We start from the raw sequence: 12789 nt of genomic DNA on the forward strand, positions 1-12789 counted from the left end.
GTTTTCGTTTACAGGTAAAATGCACCAGAAAAGAGATTTAACTCAGACTGAAAAGTCAACAATTATTAAATGCCCATGAGAAATATTTAAAAGTAATGCAATGCAGAAATTGCTAAATGAAATCATGACCACTGGACAGCGAAATGGTAACAAAAAAGGGACTTTGCTAAGATAAAAAAAAAAATCCTAAAATATGACCCCCACTTAAGAACATGCTGAAGTGTTGTGAAATAGATGAAGACTGATTTTTATAGGCTTTATAGACATAGGTTGAGAATGACTCTTGAAGGACCAGCACCACATCCACGTGTACCACTCTTTGAAGAATTTTTCATCAAGAATCTGGCAGTAACTTTTGGGATCTCTAACCCTGAAAAGTCCGTCTTGCTCATTGTTGTAGCAGCTCACACCATGATCCCTTCACCACCGTCGCTGCTGTCTGACTTGAACTGGTGCCGATACCTCAGGAATCACTCTCAACCTGTTCATAAAACCTTTTCAAACAATCAGTCTTCATGTATTTCTTACAATCACACAGCATGTTTTTCTTATTAAGTGGGGGTCTTGTTTCAGGATTGTTTATCTTAGCAAAGTCCCTGAGAACCTGACGCCTTGTCTTCTGGAGACTCCAGGTAGGTTCCAGTTTTGGAAAAGGGTAGCACTGGAGACTAAAGTGTTCCTGGTGGTTTCACACCTAATTCTTCACCTTAATTTTTAATTTGTTTTCAGTTAATGTGTCTTTTCTTCTCCCGCTACTTTTTTTCTGACCATATTGACCCAATGAGCATTTCGCTGTCCAGTAGGCATGATTTATTTTAGCAATTTCTGCATTGCATTACTTTTGAATATTTCTCATGGGCATTTAATAATTGTTGACTTTTCAGTCTGAGTTAAATCTCTTTTCTGGTGCATTTTACCTGTAAAAGAAAACCTGTTTAATAATTATGCACACCTGAGTATAAGGCATTTTTCACTTCCAGCCTTTGTTAACAATTATATATCACTTATAAATGATTAAATACAAAATTAATAGTAGTTATTAAGATTGATGTGGTTCGGATTTGGTAAAATGTGCTTGGAAAAAAAATGACCAGAATATCAACTTGCATAATAATTACGCACGCACTGAAGTCAAACAATATAGTAGTGATCATAAGTTTACATAGCCCCTGCAGAATATGCAAATATGTTAATAAATTCAACAAAATAAGAGGGATCATGAAAATTGCATGTTATTTTTTATTTAGCACTGTCCTTAATAAGCTATTTGTCAAATGTTTATATATACTCCACAAGAAAAAATAACTGAATTTATAAAAATTACTCCGTTCAAATTGTACATACCCTTGAATCTTAATACTGTGTATCATTTCCTGGATGATCCACAACTGTTTTTTGTTTTGTGATAATTGTTCACGAGTCCCTTGTTTGTCCTGAGCAGTTCAACTGCCTGCTGTTCTGAAGAACAAAGAAAATGTTTCGTAATGGTCAAAGTCCGGACCTTAATCCAATTGAAATTTTGTGGAAGGACCTGAAGCAAGCAGTTCATAGGAGGAAACCCACCAACATCACAGAGCTGAAGTCGTTCTGTACTGAGGAATGGTCTAAAACTCCTTCAAGATGTTGTGCAGGGCTGATCAGCAGTTACAAGAAACATTACCTGCAGTTATTGTTGCAAAAGGGGGTCAGACCAGATAATGCAAAGATTCACATACTTTTGCCACTCACAGATACAGTGGGTACGGAAAGTATTCAGACCCCCTTAAATTTTTCACTCTTTGTTATATTGCAGCCATTTGCTAAAATCATTTTGTTTGTTTGGGTTCTCTTTGTCTACTTTCAGGACTTGTGCGAAAGTCTGATTATGTTTTGAGTCATATTTATGCAGAAATATAGAAAATTCTAAAGGGTTCACAAACATTCAAGCAGCACTGTATACTATATGCTAACTTTTAAACTGCTACAACATCTTGAGCAACAAACTACATTGTCCTGGCAGAAGAACTATTTCATCACTATACAGTAACCAGATATGTTCGGTTAAAAACATGTATCTTACCTGAAGCTCTCCAGACCTTCTCAAAGATCTTGTCGTAAGAAGACCTGTTCCTCATTGCCTCCCAGAGTCTTAGGACAAGGTTCATCTTTGAGCCTTTTGGGTCCAGGCCACATTGCTTGCACAGCTGTCGAACCATGTCCACCTATTATTAAAAAATAAAAAATAAATAAATAATATATATATAAGTAATTATAATATTTTGCTTATTTAAACAAAATTAATTTACTTAATTAATTAACAGTTAATTAACTTTAAGATTACTTTGAGATTGATTAGTGCATCTTGGAGCCTCTCTTCTGTGTTTTGGAGATCAGCCATTTTAGCAGACTGCCTTGGTAATTGAAACTTTTCATGTTCCGTGTTTAAAATATTGTCCCCCTTTCTAGTGTTTTGGTCCAATCCAAGGTGCCCAGTAGTTATAACTTGGTGATACCACAAAGGGGTTCTTTCAGCTGCCTTGACATTAAAAGAAAAATGCTTCATTACAAGAAAACATGTTTTTGGGGGAAAAAAAAAAGAAGTGTTTTTAGTAGCTGAACTCGATGACAGACAACTCAGTAAATACAGGAGCAGAGATGTCAATAACTAAGTATGGTGTGTGAGGACTACAGGTATATTCAGTTGAGAATGTTGTTTACCACAGTTAACAGTGCTATTAAGGTGAAACAGTGATATCAAGAAATACTGTCATTGTATCACAGTATTTTACAATCTTGTGGGAAATAGATATATGCCTAATACTTCCTACTTTGAGTAAAGAGACACCCACTTGTTAATAAGCCACTGCAGATGATTTCGGAAGTCACAGAGTCCCAACATTTTGTGATACTGACACTGCCGTCAAAGTCTGCTGGTGGGCCCTCTATTTCACTTACTATAAATTCAAGCATGGTATTAAATAAAGTATTGTCCATTTTTTTCTTTATCATTAAATGCAGTTTAAATGCAGACCTTTCTGTGAAGGTCCATTACAACCACTGGTGGATAGTATCCACACTTGAAACAAGAATATGAGTGGTCATGCATAGTCAGGGCTTCAAAGTGCATGTAGGCGTGGAGTATTGTGGCCTTTTTAGGGAAGGACTTATTTTCTTCAAAGGCAAACAGGTAACTTCAATTGCTCGGCTTACAGCATGGTGAGTCTAAGAAAGTATAAGACATAACTAGGCACACATTCAACAACAACAACAGTACAACATCTACATTAAAGGGCACCTATTGTGCAAAATTCACTTTTACATGTTGCTTGAACATAAATGTGTGTTGGCAGTGTGTGTACACAACCACCCTATAATGATAAAAATCCACCCGCTCGGTTTTTTTTAATCCCCATAAATCATAAGCAGTGTCTCACAACAAGCCGTTTGCAAAATCTGTAAAATGTGACGTCAGTTTTTACAGGCCCTGCCCACGACTGTTGACGGACACTGCCGTATTAGCAGAGACCCCACCCTGAGTGAGCTGCACACAATCTGTCATGTTTATCTTCACGCCAGAGCATTTAAAAGCAGCATTCAAGTAAGAAATGTCTTCTTATCAAAGCTATAGACGTTATTCAGTCCAGAGCAGTGAGTGATTGTCTGTTTTTATTTTATTGTTTCAAAATCCTGGGTTATTTTTTCGGGTTATTTTTTCAGTGTTTGGGTAGTTTTTGTGTTACCCAGCTCCTGCCGTTACGGTGGAAACAGAATAACAGACTGGCCGTTTACACGTGAATTACTTCTGTTTAATGTTTAATATTTACTTTTAATGTTTGTTAAACGAGTTTAAATAAGCAATATGTATACATACAAACGATGAACAATGCTGTAAATGATAAATAAAGGAAAATAAAGGAAGATATCATGCAAACCAGTGGTTGTGTGGAGTATTTTACAAAAATTTAGTGGATTTAAGTTAATTTGTAAACATTATTTCATGTATAAAGTAAAAAATAAGCTATATTATAATAAAAATGAATCAACCCATTAGCTGGGTTAAATAAACCCATTATGATGGGTTACATAAACAAACCAATTTGCTGGGTAAAATTAACCCCATATGTGTTCTGTCCTATATTTACCCAGCCCTTGGGTTAAAAACAACCCAAATTGGGTTGTTTTTAACCCAGTGTTTTTTAGAGTGTTGGGTCATATTAACAGTGTAGACAGCAGCATAGGTAATGTATATTATGCTGATGTCACTTAATACACAGATCTAATATAAACATGCAATTTATTTCCCAGCTGTTTACCTTCACAGACATAACCAACTGTATTTTTGTAACTTGTGTGTGTTTTTAACAAACTTGTGTGTATTTGACAAGTTTAAGTGCAATAAGACATAAACGAGATCTTAGTTTAATGCTCACATGCCGTGTGACAGCCACTTTCTGTGCACATGCTTCGGATGTGTGCGCTCAGAAAACACTATATCAGAAGTTTAAACTAATATGGCTTTAAACCGCATTATTTTAGCGCGATAGACATGATAATTAGGGGTGCACCGATCCGATATTCAGTATCAGTATAGCTCCGATACTGGCATTTTCTGCTGGATCGTGGAATCGGTCAGACAAGTCTGATCCAAATCCGATATAGTGAGTATACTATTCTGTGTTTATTAAGCCCCACGAAAGACACAAACACTTTATAAAAGCACCATAAAGTTTTCGTGCACTATATTCCAAGTGTTCTGAAGCCGTTCCATAGTTTACAGATGAATATTTAAGTCATATTCACTCTTCTCTCCGCTGCAGCTGTCAGCGTTCAAACTGCATATCACGTTAGGTTACGACAGACAAGACGATGAAACTCGCTCCAAGATGATTCAATGTTCCTATTGTTATACTTGATCTGTAGATAAAGATCAGTGGTTTTGCATAAAAGGACTTTATCTTGCTGGAGTTTAGTGCTGTTTCTAAAGCATGTTAATTTCTAACGGGTGTCTGATAGATCACTACACTGGAGTAGAGAGCACTATGAATTGTTCTTCATGCGCACAGTAACTGTAATTTAACACGGATAAAAGAAGAGACTCAAACTATCGCACAGATATAATACACCAATATTAATATCTCTTCCCTTTGTGCTTTGAACTTTTCTGTGCGGAGCGCTACGCTCTGTGACTCAGTGTTGCTTCAAGCGCATCATTCTATGCACGGGATGCGCATAAACGCTTTGTGCCGCTCTGTATTGGAGCCTTTCATATTATAATACTTTTGAAAGATTATTAATAGCCTTCTTGTTCGGTCTTATCTATCATATGTTGCATATATTCATATATAAAAATAATTACTTTTTTCATTTTACAACAACACAAAGAGCAATGTGTAACATTTTACCAGATTACAAGTATTTACATTATTTTTTTAAATAATGTTTTTTCTCTAAATGTTTAGATTTTATAAAATTGTGAACTCTTTTTTCTAGAGTTGCTGCTGAATTATCCACTAACGTAGTTTATAATAGTATTTTTCTCATAGATTATGATCATATATTTTTTCATTTGTTATTTTTCTTTATAATGAAGTTGTCTATATTTAGCAGATTGTGTGTAACACAAATGAGTGATGATCAGGTCAACACACACTGAGGTATAGAAATTCTTCACCGATTAAAAAAAAACAAAAACTGCGCTGGTATCGGATTGGTATCGGTATTGTCCGATACTCAGAATTTTTGGTATCGGATCGGGATCGGTTTTGAAAAAAATAGTATTGTGCCACCCCTAATGATAATCAAAACCAAACAGATGTTTTTTTGGCGACGTATTTGAGGAATGAGCTGTACTAGCACAGCCCTATTCTGGAAAAGGGGGCTGGGAGCAGCAGCTCATTTGCATTTAAAGATACAGGCACGAAAACAGTGTGTTTCTGCTTCCACTCAAAATAGGCATTTTCAAAATGATATAAAATGATCTGTGGAGTATTTTGAGCTGAAACTTCACAGACACATTCTGGGAACACCTGAGACTTATATTACATCTTGTAAAAAGGGGCATAATAGGTGCCCTTTAAATGTGCTTCTTACCTGAAGTGATGTATGTAGTACAATACACATGTTACGGAGTAATCAGAACATGAGACTTGCGTATCCATGTGCAAGGCTTTATTACAAAGGCGTGGTCACAAAACGGGCAAGGTTCAGACAACAACACAGGTACATCACAGGCAAGGCAAAGAGTATTCCTAGGGCAGGCGAGGGTCTTCGATCGGCGAACGTAATCCAGAGGGCAAGGCAAACGGGTAATCCACAAACAGGCGATAGTCCAGTAAGGGGGCAAACAGAGTCCAAACGATAAGGCGATAGAAATCCAAGGCAGGCAGAAAATCAGGCAACCAGGCAATCAAATAACACAATGAGGTAAGACTAGACTAGAACTAGGAACAAATACAAGACTAGGAAAAGGGCTCCGTAATGTTGCTATCACTAACTGAGCGATATGTGCAAACAATACTCTGCGTTGAATGGTGGTGTGAGACTGATTTATATAGTGTGTGTTATTGGTAGCAGCTGTGTATGATTGGTTTCAGGTGAGCTTGTGATTAGTGCAATGGAGCATGGGAAATGTAGTCCAGGGTGATGTGTAACAGTCTGTGTAGTATGAGAGTCCATGTGGAGAGCGGGTGACCTCTGGTGGTGAGTGAACGGAAGTTTATAGACCGGATTCATGACAACACAAATGAAGAGTGATTAGAATATGGTCGTTGAAATTGTGAATTCCATCACTCCATTCTTGATAACGGTACATCAGCCCACAGACAGGACATGCCCTGCAGTATGTAGAAAAGCCTATGTTAGAAAACACTCTCTGTCTTGAGAATGCCTCACCCCTCCTTTTTTTCCCCTCTCTCTTATTCCCCCTCCTTTCTTTCCCTCTCCCTCTCACTCTCCCTCCTCTATCTGTTCTCTCTCTCTTGTATGGTGTTTTAATGTCTCTTACTCACATTCGAGCTATGCATGCGCAAATGTATACATTAGCTTCTCTTGATTCAAATGTCTGAATAAGGACATGATAGCTAGGAATGAGGTTCGTGATGAAACCATGAAGATAGTTTAGCATCCTTCGCAAAAGTCTATTCCTAATATGTCCATGTTTTTCTGTTCATATGGCCATTTTATATAAACACATATTCTTGGCCAAAGATCCTATATGTATGTCATCTATATCCTCATTGGTTAAAGGGTTGAAACTCCCCTCGACATATGCCTATATAATATCTTTGTATCTATGAATAAAGTTGAAGTATTGAGAATACATATGAATGTGTGTTTTCTTACTTCCCGGCCGTTATATCCACTTTGAGGGATTGAGAATATCTGAGGTGGCAAAGAGAATCTAGAGGGACCGTTGTTAATGATTTCTAACAGCCTAAAAAAAAAAGTAAAAGAAAAAGTAGAATAAGGTGTTATTGACTGATATCAATCATATTTTATATAGCAAATTCACTGTGTACCTACTGTACAACCCTAACTTTGCTTTTACTTTGTTTTTAGCTAAATCATTATGGCTAAGCTGACATGGATGATATTTTTTGACATGTCTCACCTTCAACAACACAAGTATATGTCACAAGCTTGGCGCGTGCTGTAATGAGCACTGGCTCACTTAGATGCCCTGCACACTCCACGCAAGATGTTTCTTTTGGCATCAATTGCCTTGGAAAATCTTGCAAAGATTTGGAGCCAGTGATCAAATGCTAGGGGAGTTGGGAAGGTAGACCTTTTTTTTGCAGTAAATACTGTACCATCCTCTGGAGGCCTGCATCATCAGGAGGATATGCTGGCCCTTCACCTCCACCTGGTCTTGCATTGATTTCAAGAACTTGTGTGTCATCATGAATCTCAACTGGATCTTGCCTGGCATCAATCTCTGTAGTTCTGAACAGATGTCGGTCAGTTGTAAAAAGATGCCATTTAGCCACTGTTTTATGGAGACATGACTGTCTTGCTTTGGCACATGGGCATTGCCAGGAATTCTTTTTAGAATCATATGCCGCTATTAGCCTGCCCAGTCGGCTGTGGTGTGATATCTTTGGCTCATATATTGATAAGATTTTTTTGGAAGGAGGCCCTCCAACAGTCACCTCAACTGAAAGTGGAACACCTGCATCAGCAGCTGCTTTTTGGCGGTTTAAGCAGCTTTGCTTACGTGTGTCCCCAAATATCTTCGCAGCAACCATTTCTGAAAGCACCTCCTCCTCCATAATGATGGATGCATTGTCCATTCGTGGGCAGAACAGCAAAGACTTTAGATGCATGCATTCATAAGGAAGAATTCTACTCCTGACAGCAAATTCAGAATTTGTCTTGCATTCATTCAGTTCACAGATTATGTTTTGGCTTGCACCCCATGTTTTTTTCTGAACATGTATAGGAGAGCAAGGCTTAAAGAATGATTGGTTAACAGCAGAGATGCCATTTTTGGCATCAATGCATTGGCATGACAGGTGCCGTTTAGCTGAAATTTCGGTTACCTTTTGCCTGTGATTTCTGTTCATGTGAACCAGCAAGTTCCTTTTATTTATTTGAATGCCACAGTGCATGCAAGTCACCCTGACTTGCTGCCTGACACATAATCCTACTGACGATGGTGCTGCTGGGTATGGAGGTGGAGCTACTGGGGATAGAGCTGGAGGTGGTGCTACTGGGGATGGAGATGGAGGTGGAGCTGCTGGAGATGGATGTGGAGGTGGTGCTGCTGGGAATGGAATTGGTGCTACTGGAGGTGGCGCTGCTGGGGATAGAGCTGGGGGTGGTGCTGCCGTAAATACTGGAGCTGGTGCTGCTAGAGGTGGAAGTGGAGGTGGTGCTACTGGAGATGGAGGTGGTGCTGCTGGAGATAGATTTGGTGCTGCTGGAGATGGAGTTGGTGTTGCTGGAGGTGGAGTTGGAGTTGGTGCTGTTGGAGGTGCTGCTGCTGTGGGTGGAGGCTGTCTGAATGACGTTTCTTTGCAACTTGTTAGATGTTTAATCAGAGTATCCCTTCTGATCAATGTTGATGTGCAGTAGCAGCAGTGAAAATGTGCTGCTTGTCTGCAGTCCTGATTGCACTTTACGATGACATAATCTAAACCGTAGAAAGAATAACTTTGATCAACTGTCTTGTTTACAATATTTTATACAGTGCAGTGCCCCTGTAGAGGTTTTGGGGTAAAGCGACTTGCTCACGAACATAAAAAGATTAATCTTGGAATTACCAGATGCCCACTGTCAATAGGACCAGTGTGGGTGAAGATTTTGTTCTGTCCAAACAGTTATGCTAAGTTCACACAACAGGATTTAATTAAACTGAGTTTATGAACCCCTTTGGAAGTCTGTTTTTTGCATATTCTAGACATACTCTATTGTCTTCATCTACGCTACATTTTCTGATAAAATATGACGTGATCAACAGAAAACACATATATTTTTGTACATTATAATATACAAATATTTTTGGATTATTTAGTTAATACATGAAGTATCCTTGTGTGCAGAAGTATGTGAACCTTTGAGATTCAGACTTTCCAAAGGTTTCACAGTGCAAGGAAATGTTAAATGAAATTATGTTTTTATTTCCAAAGTCTAGGGAGAAATGACCAAGGCCAAAACATGTGAAAAACAAAAGGATTCATAACTTTAAAACATGACCACACAATAATTGAACTGTATAAGAAACTTACAATAATTCACGCACATTCCTTTATGATGAACTGCAACTCGAACATGATCTACTACATGATTTTGTAGCTCATTTAAATGGTTATACACCAGTTTGCAGTAGGCACAGTGATATTTTCTGCAGCAGATTGTGCATTTCTCAACAGAGAGAAGGGGACCGTGTCCTTTATTCAGTATTGTCTGATGCTTCTGTGCAGGTTAAACAAACACACACCATTAACATCTATCAGCAAAAATAAATAATTATAGATATATATATAAATATTAGTGGTTCAATGGATCACAAAACTCACGGTTCATTTTTACGGTTTCTGACTCACGGATCGGATCGTGTTTTGGATTAGCAAGAAAAAAAATTATTTAAATGTAGCTTTGCTTTCCATTTATTACTTAAAGCTAAGTATTTCTTCGATACCACAGCAAAAACTAGCTACTAACCTAACCAATAAAGTTCAAACATGAGTAAAGACAAGTGAACAGCCAGTAAAACAAATACACAAATTACAAGCACAAATAAATACAAAAGAACAAAGATAAAAATAAAATAAGTTCAGTAGTGTTGAGGTACAGAAATATAATAATTAAGTGTAAAATAACACTGCATAGTGTTCACTGTATAAATTAAATATAGATTAATCTTTGTCAAAGCTGTGTTTTGTTGTTTGATTAGAATTAAATGACAGTAGCAGGTATTTATAGGCTGCTTCCCCTTTAAGGGGGGGGTACAATGCTGTTTCATGCATTCAGAGTTGTTTACACTTTTAAAGAGTTGGATTCTCATGCTAACCATGGACAAAGTTTCAAAAAACAATTTGGACATATGACAGAGTATTTCTGTGCCAAAAATCTTACTTCTGGGTTCGTACAGGTTTCTGAGAGTTTTTTTCGATCGTGGCTCTTAATGACGTAAACGTGGGTGGAACTCCTTATATGGGCATTACTCCCAGAAGAACGCGCCCGCGCACGCATCGACCAGAGCGAGAGCGAGATCGTGCCCATCAACGCATGCAGTACTACTCTATAGGTACTCAAGATTAACATGAGATTGGGTGAAAATGTGTGTGTTATGCCCCCTTTAAGACATGATGCAAGGATCCAGTATAATGATACACATCCAATTTCTTTCTCAGCTGTTTATGTTTGCTGAAGACATAACCGACTATGTTTATGAGAATGTGGAGATGCGTATTTTGTCATAATTGTATGTGTATGTGTCTGTTCAAAAGCAAAGAGATGCGAAATAGGGTTTAGATTGGTGTTCACCGCTGTGAAACGCGCATCTCTGCGTGTGCGGCTGTGCGCATAGAAACAAAGCGCGCGAACACTGAATGAATTCTCTTTTGCCTGTTCTTGAGGTAGAATAGTTTAAAATCGAGTGTATATACACGTACGATAAAAGATAAACTTTCACTCTATTATGTTTAAATTTTGCAATTAATCCGAGGATCACATGGTGCCGAACCGTGGGGCCTGTCCATAAGGATCACAAATCAACTACGATCCATTCAACCCCTAATAAATGTATATCTAAATATTTATGTTAACATTAACATTCATGTCGAGATAAGTCTAAGGAAATATTTTACACACGTCTCAAAGTTCAGTTTATCTTTAAAGTTTAGTTTTTACATACTGCCATTACGTCGAATTGTCTGTGACCGTCACCATCCGCCATCTTTCCAAATGGTGCCCTCTGCGCTTTGTAGCTCCTCCTCACTGGACATCCGTGTAGCTCCTCCCCACTGGACATCTAGCTCCACCCATTTGCTCTGCAGTGAGCAGCAAATTGAGGAAACTCCTAAAAAAGAAAAGCTCTGTATCCAGAGCGATTTATTTAAATTATCTTAACAAGAAAGACATTTAAAACTGCCACTAAAACTTATGGACTTTTAAACCACAAAATGTACACTACTGTTTGAAGTCAGTAAGATTTTTTTTTAAAGAAATTAATACTTTCGTACAGCAAGTTGCGCATTTAATTGATAAAAAGTGACAGTAAAGACATTTATAAAAATATTACAAAAGATTAAATACAGCTTCGATAACACATTAATACATGGCTTTTTAAAAAATATATTAAAATAAAAAAAACTGTTATTTTAAATAACAGTTATTACTGTTTTTACTTTATTGTGGTCAAATAAATGCAGTCTTATAGGAGACCATAGAAGAAGTAAATTTAAAAAAGAAAGAAAATGCTTTTTGTATAAGAAAAATGCATTTTTACAGTCTAGTTTTGGAAAAAATCTAAAACATCTGAATTTTTGTACATTATAGTGGTGGTAAGTCACATGTGATGGTATACATATGCAACATGGCCATAAATTAATGACATAACATGTTACCCAATCCAAAAATAACATGCACACCTTTACATACCTGAAGATCAGGAATGGCTTGGTTTTGAAGGGTGTGCTAAAAGTTGCCAAGCAGGATGATTTTCAAAATCCCCATCATCATAAAGCAAAGAGGCTGTATGCTATTGGACTTCACACCCTCTTGTTCGGGTATTGTGTAGACAGTTTGATTGGAAGTGTTCCGATTTTGTCCCATCATGTCAGCCGATGCAACACAATCGCTCACAACAAATCACTAATATGTAACATTTAGCCTAACACTAAACAAATAAATAGCCTTCCATTTATACAAAGTCCCATATTCAGATAAATCCATCCTGAAGTGGAACATAAAAACAAAACAAGCTGTAGCATGAAGTCTCACAGGCCCCCATAGATGATATTTAATCTCCTGGCAGTGAAATGAAGAATGTTTTCAATCTGAAAACACTGAATGTAAATCAAAGACTACACTGACTTTTATTTCTTTACACCTAAATGATAAGATAATGTGCTTATGAAACACATCTAGGTGGCAACTCTAGTCAACATTTAGGTTTTATTCATTTTCAGTCTTTGAACAACACACTCGAGAGTGGAATTACAGGACAAGAGTGGATTTCTTAAGAAATTAATCATAGACAAGAGCTCGTTCAGAAAGCAGACGCGTTTCTGAATTAGCCTGAACTTCAGTCGTTCATAATGGGTGGAAACAAATGAAATTTTTCAGGGCATCATTGAGACCAGAGAC

General features: G+C 37.5%; 1 protein-coding gene and 1 long non-coding RNA gene across 2 annotated transcripts; one reads left to right on the forward strand and one right to left on the reverse strand.

Moving 5' to 3' along the window:
- Positions 1-8081: 8081 nt before the first annotated feature.
- On the forward strand, positions 8082-9103 carry LOC107758294 (glycine-rich protein DOT1-like). Its single transcript, XM_016576001.1, has 2 exons — positions 8082-8866; positions 8936-9103. The coding sequence occupies exons 1-2, from the start codon at positions 8572-8574 to the stop codon at positions 9049-9051; spliced, it is 411 nt and encodes a 136-aa protein (XP_016431487.1). The 5' UTR covers positions 8082-8571; the 3' UTR covers positions 9052-9103.
- LOC107758295 (uncharacterized) lies at positions 9041-11513 on the reverse strand. Its single transcript, XR_001642009.1, has 3 exons — positions 11345-11513; positions 9705-9891; positions 9041-9109 (listed from the first exon to the last, which is right to left on the reverse strand). It is a non-coding gene; the product is annotated as an uncharacterized LOC107758295 (long non-coding RNA).
- Between the last annotated feature and the right edge of the window lie 1276 nt (positions 11514-12789).

This window comes from Sinocyclocheilus rhinocerous, unplaced genomic scaffold (genome assembly GCF_001515625.1).
Source record: "Sinocyclocheilus rhinocerous isolate Xijiao unplaced genomic scaffold, SAMN03320098_v1.1 scaffold142, whole genome shotgun sequence".
Taxonomy (NCBI): Eukaryota; Metazoa; Chordata; class Actinopteri; order Cypriniformes; family Cyprinidae; genus Sinocyclocheilus; species Sinocyclocheilus rhinocerous.